A 13,827-nucleotide genomic window follows, 5' to 3' on the forward strand; every position below is an offset into this window, starting at 1 on the left:
ACATTTCAAAAACTGCCAAAGAGTTAAAACACCAAACAGCTGAAAAAGCAGGTAAATGGATTCCGATCAAAGATGCAAACACAAAGCACGACCCAGCTGCACATACACGGACACGCAGTCAGTGCTGAAAGCCGACAACTCAAAGATCCTGAAGCTGCAGGTTTTGTCACTCGGACCAAAATTTGCTGAACCAGCAGCAAAAGAAGATCAAAACTACGCTTCCCATTTGAAAAACATTGTCATGAATTCTCTCTTACTTTTGCCGTTTTGCATCCATCACGGTTAAAAATCACACTTCCTGCACAGTGCTCTCTCGCTCAGTGTACTTCAAGACCAGTTTGCCATCAAAAATCTGTTTTCTGTATTATTTGTTCACTTATTATGCACCAGTCTGTGTTCACTGCTGTTTTTTTTTTAAATGATGGATATGACTTTGTGGGGATAGGTTAATTGACAAATCTAAATTGCCCATAGGTGTGAATGCGGGAGTGAATGTGAGTGCGAATGGTTGTCTGTCCCTGTGTGTTGGCCCTGTGACAGACTGGCGACCTGTCCAGGGTGTACCCCGCCTCTCGCCCTATGATAGCTGGGATAGGCTCCAGCACCCCCCGCGACCCTGAAAAGGATAAGCGGAAGCGAATGGATGGGTGGATATGTACTGATAAACGATTTGAATTATAATATTTCTGACTGAGTCAAAATTGAATTCCACTTGAAGATCGAATTGAATCAGGACCTTGTGAATCAGAATTGAATCGGTTATAGACATCAAGTGACCCAGCCCTAATAGTACCTGCTGGTCTGGTTATCATTGGTGCCATCGGTCAGGTACAGTAGTAAACGTCTCTCCAGGTAGGACTCTATGTTCTCCCCTTCGTGGTAGTCGCCATGTCCGTTGAGCAGATCTGTCACTTCCGTGCTCAGCAGAACTGCTTCAAAGTCCCCTTCCATAAGGGACTCCAGCAGAGGGCCTGCCTCTGGAAGACAATATGTTTGGAGAAGTGAAGTTTACCGTTTGGTTTCTGTAACTAAAATAATGCTGTGTACTGCAGTTAAGGAAATTTGGATCAAGTACATGAATGACGATCCCAATATTGCCAGGAAATATCATACATTGCTTTAATACGGCATGTTGTGAATAAGAACAGACTTTTGTTTACTGCCAAAAGAAAATAACATGTTTAGTGTCGCTGCTTCTTAGTCTAGAAAAGACTCATTTGCACTCTTACGGAAAACTCTCATACCCCAAGGACCAAAGAACATTATACCAACACAGTATTGACCATCTCATAACAATTACATTGTTTCAATGTTTACAAAAAAAAAGCCTAGTGACTGGTGCAATCATAGACAGGCAAAAAAGGAGTGTGTGTGTGTGTGTGTGTGTGTGCGCGCGTGCGCGCTAGAACAAGTCTTTAGCAGTAATTGCAGTTCTAGAGTTTCAGATGTCTGTAAAACATCTGAACTGCCATCTTCGGGTCTTTCCATCAGTGTTCTGTGGCGCTGAGTCCGTGTTTTGACGGAGTCCGTTGCAAACTTCTGCTGAAGAAGCTCCATTGTGGTTCTGGTAATTTGCTATGTGGTGTTGAACTCTAAACCATCACGCCAGCCTTTGGTAACTGGTTAGACCTGAAAGATCAATGCCTTGGACACTCACTGCTCAAAAGGATATTCCAACGGATAAGAGGGTTTTTTTAGGCCAGTACTGATATTAATACTTGCAGTTGTCAAGCTGTCAGATGATGTCAAACACTGTTTGACTTCTTTTGCAGCAAACAAAGAAACAGGTAACACCTTTTATGCAATGGCAATTTTATTTATGGGTTGCATTTCATGACACAAATTCACAAATTCACTGTACTTAACATAAATGACAGAAACAAAACTATGTAGATCTGCTATACCCAAATGCAAAAAACAAAAAAACAATTGCTACAAAGAAAGTGTAGTTTAAGTTTGTGTGTAAAGCTGAATCGATTGGTCTGATTTTTTGTTTTTAAATCCTGTCTGGTCTGGCAGCTTTTGCAATCAGAACTGTGATCTGACTGCACTGTGGCACCAAACACATTTTGCTCTCTATAATGAGTCTTTTCTTTAAACCCCTTAAAAGAACAAGAAAGCTTTGCTTTGCAAAATCTAGCTGTATAACAATGTAAACAGGGACAAAGTTTGATTTTGAAACAATGACCAAGCCCAAGTTGTCATCAGTGGTGCTAATGCACTTATTTCCACTGTAGCCGTATTCTGCTATAAACAATCCCCTACCTATACTGCATACAGTGTGTATTTACCTTGCTCATGCTCCAAAACCACCGTACACTTGTGAGATAAAGAGGACATGCTGAAAAGGCTGATACCGAGATGATGAGAAATGTCGATTTATTGAAAGACACAGGGCAGCTGCTGGGCCACCGCTTGCCAACAAGAAATAATTGTGTTGCCCGAGTGCTCCGTTCAACATCTCCCCGTCTTTCATTAGCTTTTTATTTGAGCGGGGAGACTGGCTTGGCTCATTAGCATTGATTACTTTGTGTTACCCTGGTGGAGGGAATAGAGGGGAGGAAGTAGATTGTGCTCTGAGCTGCATAACAAAGCCTGGCCAAGTTGAGAAACAGACAAGATTGTCTCCATCACAAACCAGGTGTGGACAACAAATAACCTAAACACTAATAACAGATGTGTCATGTCAGAGAACCTGTGCCAGCTTCACTGCTCTCTACAACCATTTTTCTTTCTTTTCTTTTTTTAAATAAATAAATAAAATATCTCTATATCCAAAAGAGGTTTGCTTAGTTGATTTCCAGACAGCTGTTAGAAACAATAAGACGATGCATCCCCCTTACCAATGACACGCATCCTTGAATCCAAACACCATAGTTTTGTCAAAGATGGAAAACTATTTTCATGTAGGAGTGTGAGCCTATCCCACATGCCCACATCCACAGGTCAGTCACATGGTCGCTCAACTGTCCCCTTGGCTTTAATAAATGCTTGCAGTGTGACTGGTGCTGTAAAAGAGGTGTGGAGATTTTCATCTGACTGCCGATCTAATGAAACCCAGGGGCTGCCATAGTAGCGCAGTGAGGTGTGAGGGAGAAGACGGGAGGAGGAAGTCTCTGGCTTTATGAGGGGAAAATGAAAGCCTGAGGTATGGCCACATGTTTAATGACATTTCAACTACTCTTCAGGTCTACTGTTGAAATGGCAGCAATTATGGAAAACAAGGTAGGGGCCCTCAAATTAGTCCATAATTCATAAACGTTCAGGCATTGAGCTGCAGTTAATAAGGAAATGGTGAACAGAATTTGCAAAAGCGTACAGGGCTGAGAAGCAATATAGATTCAAGATGAAAGATCAGGAATAGCTCACATGGGAACCCCAATTTCTCTGTGAAAAACTAAAAAATGCACACAGTCACGGGCTGCTTGTCTTTCTTGAAGCAGGGCTGTCCATACAGCTTCGATAATCTGCATAAAAGCTCAATCAGCTGCATTAGCCTGGCTTTAATTCTGAGTGTTATGTTCTACGATCATTTACACCCTACACCACCTCTGATACGACACACTTTTGGGAAATAATGCAGAAGAAGATGTCAGTTCATCATAAATCTTGCCACAACACTTCCATGGTAATAGGTCGAGGGGATATAAGAACAATGGTTTATGAAATATTACCTGCCAAGAAAGTCAAACAATCTCATTTGGCTCGACACAAGCGGTGTCAAATTAACTTACTCCTATAAATTCTCACATAAAAAAAACAATCTAATGTTTCAGATGAAACCAAGATTGACTTGTACCAGAGTGGTGAAAAGTATGGAGTAGCTACACAAGTTTGGAAAAGGGAAGGGAGAGCTTATAATTTGTCATCTGGCAAAGTTATTGCATGGACATGTATGTCTGCCAATGGAGCCAGGCCAGTAGTGTTTCTTGCTGATACGACTGTTGAAGTACAAAGGGCTATGCTCTCTAATGAGATTTAGCCAACTGCTGCAAAACTGATGGGATGCCACCTCACAGTGCAGATAGATAATGAACCAGAACATATTGCAAAAGCAACCCTAGAGTTTCTCAGGGCAAAGAAATGGGATATTCTTCACTGGCCAAGTCAGTTAGCTAATCTCAGAAACTAAAGACTGCAGCCGTCTTTAGTTTCTGCCTGCTAGAGCTATCCAAATCTTGCAGTAAATTATTTTTCAAATGATGTTATTTTGTCCAATTAATTTTATCCCCCTGTGAATGGAGGACGATGCATAAAACTGTTATAAATACAATACTTTGGCTTAACCCCTTGAATTAAAGATGAAAGCCTATACATATATGGTTTCATTTCAAATTCACTGTATTAGTATTAAGCATTCTTTTGTTGAACTGTGATTTACATGGTTTTGCAACTGAATAATTGCCAATAGGTCTTGTTTATTCATCCAAACCAATAAATGACACCAAACATGAGCCAACAGAATAGCCAATTTCACATTGGCAAGTTTTTCTTAAGTTAGCAGAGTTGATTTTTTCATTTTTAGTTGTGCTGCACATGCATTTTCCTTACTACGGGGAAATACGCAGGGTTTCCAGCAGTATATGATTTACTGCCAAGAAGCATTGTTACAACAAAGACATAATTAACCAAACACAAATTTCCTTACTTTTTGTGCTAAGTTTATAAAGAAATCAGGGGTGGCTCAAGATTTATGCACAGTATTGTAGCTTGCAAACTATTTTGCAAACATCTTAAACTGTTAGATGAACATGTTAGCTAAATGTAGCTGCTATGTTCATTTCTTCTTATAGTTCTCTCTTTCTCTTATAGTACAAATAATAACACTACGGTCGGACATGCGACTGTTTTACGCTTCGGTTTGTTAGCAACAACGACGTTAAAACCATCGTGTGGCTCCGCCGTCCACTTGTTTATTTTCCGCATCAACCTTTCACAATAAAGCTCAACAACCTGTTGAGACTTTCCAAAATAAACTGAAATGATAACAATATACATTATTCTCAAACATCAAATTTCATCAAAAAAATTACCTCAAATGAAAACATGAAGTAACTACAAACGGCACTTACACTAAACATAACTGATAATGTAGTTGTTGAATAAAAGTATGCAGTTTCAATTTAAAGTATCAAAGAGTGGCAGTTAAACTTAGGTAAGAGTACAAAAAACTGTTACCTGAATACCTGTACAATAAAACAGTGGATCGGGTAAACAGAAAGACCTCTCGATCTGATACGAATAACAAGTTTTTAAGAACAAATTTTTAACAAGTCCATCTGTACAAGTACGTACATCAAATGAAGCACATCAAATAAAAAAAAAGAGAGAGAGCAGTGCCTGCGGTTTTTTGCACCAAATTAATTACATCTTCAAATGTGATTCATCACATGAAACCATCGACAGACTTTTCTTACCAACAGCATGAACACATCTCGCAATGACAGTGCAGGAAGGAAACTGTTTTTTTGTATTCATACCTGGATAACATATAAAGATCATGACAAACAAATTTGTGGCACTGATGCAGTTTTTCAGCTACATTTACTGATTTTCCATCTATGTTTTTTTGTGTGAAAAAACCCAAAATAAACTGCATATGTAAGCAAGCAGATGCAGTGGTGTACAGAGGACTTTTCATTCTTTGTACTGTAGAGCACCTTAGATGCAGCAAACTACAAAAACTCTAGAGCCAGCTATGAAGAAAAGGTGTCTGATGACGTTAAATGGAGAGAGAAAAAGTATCTCTTTCAAGGACAAAACAGAAACCAGTATGACTGTTTCGGGATCTTGCAAAAGATCACAGCACTTAACCATGCCACTCAACCAACAAAGCCCATAAGAAGACAGTGTGGATGTCAGAGAGATGGACGATGCCTGCACACATCCTGGCACATAGAGCACCTTAGCAGAGCGCATCGAACCATTTACAGCCCGAGAACAACAGTGGTGTCACTCACTGTGAGCTGTGTCCAATTTAAAGACGTATCCGTTTCATTTTCAACATAGAAAACGTGTCACACCGAAATCAAATGAGGTACAGGTCATTAAGTACTTACCTGGCTACAGTGGGACCCTGTAATAAAGAGCCATCTCTCGTTTCCTTCATTGTTTTAGGCTACTTTATTCTACAGCCTCCCAGTATAACAGAGCATCTGGGGTAAAGTCTGACTATTGCTATGCAGTCCAAAGCTAATGCTTTCCTAAATATTTCAATCTGGCCATTTTATTTATTTCAACAGAAAAAAAAATGACTATCATGTTACCTTTAAACTGACAGTGAAAGGCTCTTTCATTCTTATAAGAAATTGTCTTCCAAGAACTGGATAATAGATTTACAGCTAGTTGCTGAATATTGTGCTTTAAGACTTCAATTTTCGTCCCTACCTTAAGTTTCTTTCATATCTCCACTGACAAATCACTCCAGTTTAATTAAATGCTAATGCACTGTCAATTACTGCGGCAGAAATAAGACGTGGTCTAGGAACAAACCGTACTGAAGTCACACTAGAGACGGGTTATCCAGCAGGAATCTCGCAGTCTGGCCATTTAAAGCCTGCTGGTAACAAAGAGAGCCCCAGTTAAACAGACAGCACTGTTTAATACAGGATGTCTACCATTGGGGCTTTCTGGCAGTTGTGGATTAGTTTCAGGGTTCTAAACGCAGCTGACAGATGCGGCTCGAGTCGACTGGACAAAGGTGTATGGAAAGAAGACGTCATGCTAGACTCTAATGATAAAAACTACCAGGAAAAAAAGAAACAACCACGCTAGCTTTAGTTCATAGCTTTTCAACATAACCATCTAGTTTCCGTCCAGCTACGTCTCCGGTGAACATTGGGACAACTGGGCGAACTAAAGCTAACGTTAGCTAATGTTTAATTTCTTTTAAATCGACTTCATCATTTACTGAAAATCAATCCCAGTATAAGATTAACGCCGAATAGCATAGTTACATACCACATTTTAAATCGCTTTACAATATTACAAGACGCAATAGCTACCGCTGCCCACAAGCAATGCAAGTTTTTACTGCCAAAAAAATAAACGGGATTTGGTGTGGCATCCACCAGAGCGCGAATGACACGTACCGTAGCTAAGTTTGCTTAGCAGACATTACATGAACATGAACTCATTTAGACTGTTGCTCTAGCACTCAACACTTTTATTAAGACAACTCAGGAAGTCCTGTCAATACCGTTAAATATTAGACCAGAGCTGTTACCGTCAAATGCTTCTACATTTTAAATGTGCCTTCGCTTGGCAGGCAAGCACAACCTGACAGCTTTGAGAACCTGAGACCAAACTAACCTCGTTATGACAGTGTCAATAGCTACGTGGTGAATAAAGGAGCAGAATCAAGCGGCTGCCTCACCTGCAATACTGAAAATGTTCTGCTTCCATTCCGCTGTTTCACCGGCAGTTAAAAACCCTCGGAGTGCTGCGATCTCCACGTCTAGCGGCGGCATGACTGAACGGATTTGGTTCTTGCCAAAGTCAAGCTGGAGCTGCTGCCTTCAGTCAGGACGGTCCCAGATAAAAGCCAGCTATAAAGCGGTGTGCTAACGAGCCGATTCGGAGCGTCTCAATCAGTGATAAAATGTTTATTTCTGCCCATGTGGAGCAAGCGGAATCAGTGAGCAGCCATGACAGAACCGCGTTGCATTGTGGGAAAATTAATCAAGGCGCGCACACAGAGATGCAGAGCATTTCCAGTCTGCACATGGCCCGGGGATGTGGAGGAGTCTGGGTTTTTTTTTTCTTTGGTCCTTTCGTGCTGTTCGCAAACTGATTAACCTAATCACACTGACAACAATGAAATAACATAAAATAATAAAATACAGGATAAGGATGGGGCTTATTGTATGTTTATAAACAGGAAAATTAATTTACATCTATGAATGATTACGTCAACCATCGACTGTCTTAAAATAAGTGTGCTATACTGCACTCCTCAACCAAACATGGTCCACCCCCTTTGAGTAAATTTGTATTTAAGAATATAGTTCATCAAATATCATTCCCACAGTAAAGAAGGTTTCACAACTTTCACTGTGGTTGGATACTTACTTTTTTACCTATACACGTATATGATGTGCACCTAACAAAAACGCAAAAAATGACATTCGGAAAAGAGGTGAATTTGTAGGCTCAACTAATTCACCTGGCTTGAAATCCCATTACTTGAGTAGATTTAGCCGACATTAAACTTTGATATAGTCCATAAATACAGTAAACTTGACTTCATAAGTTAATGTGTCAATAGTTAAGTGTCAATTTAGTAATATAAGATTGATATTGTAAACATCATAATTTGGAAATATCAAAAATAATTATATTTCACCTTTACAAATTAGATGTTATTATGGTGAAATTAATTATCCCTTATACATCAGGTGTTACAGATGCATGGATACAAAAAAAAACGTCAAAAAATTATATTTTGTACCTGTCAAACTGTCTTGTCTTGGCATTTACATGTATTCAACTAAAGAAATAAGAATAAATTGTTTAGAATAAATGAATTATTTATTAAGTTGTCAAACATTTAAAAGAACAGAATTGTACAATAACTCAACTCACAATATCTCACAACAAATCATCTCAATACTTTTTTAAAATAAAAATAAATAAAAATATAGTCTATAAAGGATGTCACACTGGTGCCAAAAAATAAGGAGAAAAATGTGTTTTTAAGTATAATTTTATTTTTTAATAAAAATGTAAATGTCCTACCTGTGCAGATAGATCCATGGATATATGCATTATTCCATTTATGTATTGCTATTAACCACTTCTCTGTTTTAATCTGGTTTTAGGTTTGCGTAAAAGCATCTGGTTAGATGACTGACTTGATGTTGCTAAGACAGTTTAACAGAGGTCTCCATGGATCTCTTCTGTTCAGCTGAATGAGCATACACATCCGGAAGTCAAGATCAAAGCAGTGGAAAGAAATACTTTGTTTTCTAAAGATAGAACCTAGAGGCAAGTTATACAATGAAAAGAAGTGGGCCCAGAATGGACCTTTGAGTCACTCCACAAGTGAGTGGTGCTGTTGTAGAAGTGCAGAGAAACTTCTGTTCGTCAGGTATGATTTGAACCAAGTCTGAACTGTGCCTTGGATTCCACCTTCATGTTCTAGATGAGACAGAAGGGTCTTGTGGTCCACAGTCTCAAAGGCAGCTGACAGACAGAAGCACTAGAACTGCAGGGCTAGTAGAGTAAACGATTTAAAGAAGATCATTAAAAACTCTCAAAACAAGCAGTCTCTGTTCTGTGCTATGATATGATCTAGAACCTGTAAGCTTAAAAATTAATTGATTTGGTTTAAAACAACTTTTATAAGAACCTTAGACAGAAATGATAATTTAGATATAGGTCTGTAGTTTGAAAGATCAGCAGGGTCTAGGTTCTTCTTTTTAATAAGTGATTGCAAAACAACATGTTTAAAGGCAGCTGGAATACAACCAGATGCAAGAGAATTGTTTATCAGAGCAAGTATAGTTGGTCCTGTTGAGTCAAACGGCGAACACCGTCTGATAGAGAATATAAAGATCTTACATCCTGAACCATCTCCTTTAGAGGACGGACTCACAGGCTCAAACTGCTCAAGCTTTGCTGAGAGGAGGTACAGACGGGAGTGCTTCAGCCTGAGATGATGAAGGTCTGAGAGCAGAATTTTTTTCCACAAAAAATTTGCAAAAAGAGTTTTCACAAAGTGCAGGACAGAGCACAGCATCACAGCGGGATTAACTATTGAATTCAACACTTTAAAGAGAAAATGAGGCCCATATCTGACAAGTAAACAGACTTTGCATATTTGACTGATTACTGATACTTTGAAAACAATATAATACGTAGGCTTTCTAATGAGACCCAGAGCTTGTCCTTTTTTTACGAGTTTGGAGACAAGCAAAGGATTTTTCTTGTATTACAGTATGATACCTTTTCCTGCATGAGAATCTTTTCTCCGCAGCTTCCACAAAAGTCATGTTATTTTCCAAAAACTATCAAAGACCGTGATTATGTACTGTTATGGAAATTATGACAACCACCTGCAACACACCCAGTAATTGTAATTTGAAGTGGGTTTAATAAACATATTGCAATGTGGAGAGAAAAATGCTAGCCAAACACTAGGATCATCTCTGAAATTTGGCCACCGCCCTCACATCTTATCTACCCACACAGACATTCAAACAAAGAACATTCCACAGCACATCACGTATCCCTATACCTTCAGTCCAGCCCATCCTTGACCCCCTCCCACTCTAAGAAAAGTTACGACCACCGATCACCTCCCTTGAGCAGGGTACCTGGATGTCTTCAACTTACTATAGGCTCTCTGTGAAGGTGCAATAACATTGCAGGCCCACTTGTGATAACATTCTACATGCATGCATACAACTGGTGAAAGGAGTGATCTTGCTGTACTAAAGTGAGGAAGTGGTGGAATAGAATAGAATAGAATAGTATGTCTTCATTGTCACTATACAGTTGTACAATGAGATATAGAGCATCTCCAACTCAATGCAAACATCATGTACATCATGTACAGATATATAATCCGGTGTAAAAAAGTAAATATGTAAATAAATAGTGTTATGTATAATACAGTACGGGTTATTGCTCACAGAATTTGGTATTACACAGTGTTGATGCCTCGGCATCTCAACTCAACTCTCTCCTGCTTACTCTCCCGCTCCTTCACTGACACACACACACTTTTGAAATGTGCTCTAGCACAACCAAAGTCTAGTTTAAGCATATTTAGTTATCCTACAGACAGCCAAGTGTGAGTATGCCCAGAGTAGAGAGTCCAGCATATGAAGTGCAAACCAAAAAGCCTGTTAAAGTGGAAATGGGTATCCCCTTAATGCCTGGTGTATCATATTTGATATTCACAGTTTTCTGCATGAGCTGTGTGTTTTTCTCCCCTGAAAAAACAAAATAAATTTCACAATACATTTTAAGCAATTTTAAAAAATGGCAGATGTAGCAAATATGATACAAATTAAATTTTTTATATGGAAATTAAAATGTTATGTCCTTGGTGGCAGAGCCCCTGGTGTGGATGAGGTCCGCCCCGAGTTCCTGAAGGCTCTGGACGTTGTAGGGCTGTCCTGGTTGACACGCCTCTACAATGTTGCGTGGAGATCAGGGGCAGTACCCCTGGACTGGCAGACCGGGGTGGTGGTCCCATCTTTAAGAAGGGGGACCAGAGGGTGTGTTCCAACTACAGGGGGATCACACTCCTCAGCCTCCCTGGGAAAGTCTATGCCAGGGTGCTGGGAAAGGAGAGTTCGTCCGCTAGTCGAACCTCGGATACAGGAGGAACAATGCGGTTTTCGTCCTGGTCGCGGAACACTGGACCAGCTCTTTATCCTCTCCAGGATACTTGAGGGCGCATGGGAGTTTGCCCAACCAGTCTACATGTGTTTTGTGGACTTGGAGAAGGCATTCGACCGTGTCCCTCGGGGTGTCCTGTGGGAGGTGTTGCGGGAGTATGGGGTGTCTGGCCCATTGTTACGGGCCATTCGATCCCTATACAACCGTTGCAAGAGCTTGGTTCGCATTGCCGGCAATAAGTCGGACTCGTTCCCGGTGGGTAATGGGCTCCGCCAGGGCTGCCCTTTGTCTCCGGTTCTGTTCATAATTTTTATGGACAGGATTTCTAGGCGCAGCCAAGTGGCGGAGGGCTTTCGCTTTGGTGGCCTCAGAATCTCATCTCTGATTTTTGCGGATGATGTGGTTCTGTTGGCTTCATCGGGTGAAGGCCTCCAGCTCGCACTGGAACGGTTCGCAGCCGAGTGTGAAGGAGCGGGAATGAGGATCAGCACCTCCAAATCTGAGGCCATGGTTCTCAGCCGGAAAAGGGTGGAGAGCCCACTCTGGGTCGGGGATGAGTTCCTGCCCCAAGTGGAGGAGTTCAAGTATCTCAGGGTTTTGTTCGCAAGTGATGGGAGAAGGGAGGGGAGGGGGCTCAGAGTAGAGCCGCTGCTGCTCCACATCGAAAGGAGCCAGTTGAGGTGGTTTGGGCATTTGACAAGGATGCCTCCTGGGCGCCTCCTGGGCGAGGTGTTCCGGGCATGTCCCACAGGGAGGAGGCCCCGGGGCAGACCCAGGACACGCTGGAGAGATTATATCTCTCGGCTGGCCTGGGAACGCCTTGGTGTTCCCCCGGATAAGCTGGAGGAGGTGGCTGGGGAGAGGGAGGTCTTGGCTTCTCTGCTTAGGCTGCTGCCCCTGCGACTCGGCCCCGGATAAAGCAGAAGAAGATGGATGGATGGATGGAAAATGTTATTAATTTTTTAAACAAATTCATCTGATGGTTCGATAAACTCTCCATTTTTAGAAAATAAGAATATGAAAATAAGCAATCATTTAATGATTCAGGCTTTAAAGTGCTATAAAACCTAGAATTACCAAGACTATACTGATGCAGGCATTTTGTTATAAATGATAACAACAAAGATCAAAAACAAACAAAAAAAATAAATGGGAGAATTGAAAGAAATAGGAAAGTTTTCCAAAAAGTAATGGATAAAAATGCATCCACCTGTGGGTGGTTGTAGCTTAGGAGGTGGAGCGGGTATCTACTAAGGTTGGTTGTTCGACTACTGGCTGCTCAAGTCTGCATGCTTAAGTATTCTTGGGCAAGATACCGAACCCCAAATTGTTCTCCAATGTGCTCATTGGAGTGTGAATGTTAAATAAAAAGCATTTAAGTGTAGAAAATAGTGTTTGGATGAGTAGAGCAAGTTGTATAAAGCACTGTGAGTGCTTGAGTAAAATAGCAAATAAGAACCAGTCTTTTTACCATCTTCTTGTTTCCATCAGAGAAAGGAGAGTGCAGCCTAATTCCACCCCATGAGATATTTGCAGCAGCAAAAGTATGACTACACAAATTTAGATTCTTCACCAAGTGGGAAAGGGTAGAAGATGCACTGAAACTGGCCCTCAGTCCCTCCAGCGTGTCTTGGGTTTTTAACCAGGTTCACTCCTGGCACCACATTTCAGAAACATGTCATAGATCATCATCACTGGCAGCACAATTTTGATCCTTTCACCTGTTTCTTTGCTTTAATTTTATTGTATAATTTTCTTCCCCATACTAAACTGGAGTATCACAGTTTTTGGTCATTCCTGCAGAAATATGACATGTAAAATTAGCTGTGTTTTTTTTTCCAAGTGTTAGCAACCTAATTGTCTTAATCCTAGCAAATCTTAAAACAATGTTTGAAACACAAACAAACAAACAAAGACTCTCTGTTCAGTTACTCAAACAAGGAGAAGCACATATTTCCTTTATAAGACCAACTAAAGCAGTTCAGTTGCAAAAGTCAGCAATTAAGTGGTGATTACCACAGAAATCTTTAAACTTGCATTCACTGAATTCAGTCTATTTTTATAAAATAACACAGGCCAGTGTCTATGTTTTAAGAACTGTGCTGTGACAGATATGGAAATAAGCAGGACACAGAGATATAAATAGCCCTTTGACTGATATTTATTCTTGGCAGCCTAATTATGTCACATCATTGGTGCCAAATGCAGCTTTTTGATGTGGGTGTGTTATGAACAAAGCAGTGTTCAGCTTTGTGTACAACCACCTCAAACAGACAACTGACAGATGAAAATTTTTTGATAGATACTACTCGTAACAGCACACTGATACGATGCAAAATAACGTGTTACTGATGTTATTTTAGGGGTGCAATTTAGAAGTTTTAGGATATACAGTGGGGCAAAAAAGTATTTAGTCAGCCACCGATTGTGCAAGTTCCCCCACTTAAAATGATGACAGAGGTCAGTAATTTGCACCAG

The 13,827-nt window shown here is 40.4% G+C and overlaps 1 protein-coding gene across 1 annotated transcript in view; it reads right to left on the reverse strand.

Annotated features, from left to right (window-relative positions):
* Positions 1–7,692, reverse strand: part of ttc27 (tetratricopeptide repeat domain 27) — a gene marked incomplete in the record, with an annotated part of 90,612 nt that extends 82,920 nt beyond the window's left edge. The window contains 2 exon segments of the mRNA XM_042214160.1: positions 794–977; positions 7,376–7,692. Coding sequence (XP_042070094.1) covers positions 794–977; positions 7,376–7,469 — 278 coding nt within the window.
* Between the last annotated feature and the right edge of the window lie 6,135 nt (positions 7,693–13,827).

Source organism: Haplochromis burtoni, unplaced genomic scaffold (assembly GCF_018398535.1).
Source record: "Haplochromis burtoni strain Fernald_Lab_line unplaced genomic scaffold, NCSU_Asbu1 Contig_525, whole genome shotgun sequence".
Lineage (NCBI taxonomy): Eukaryota > Metazoa > Chordata > Actinopteri > Cichliformes > Cichlidae > Haplochromis > Haplochromis burtoni.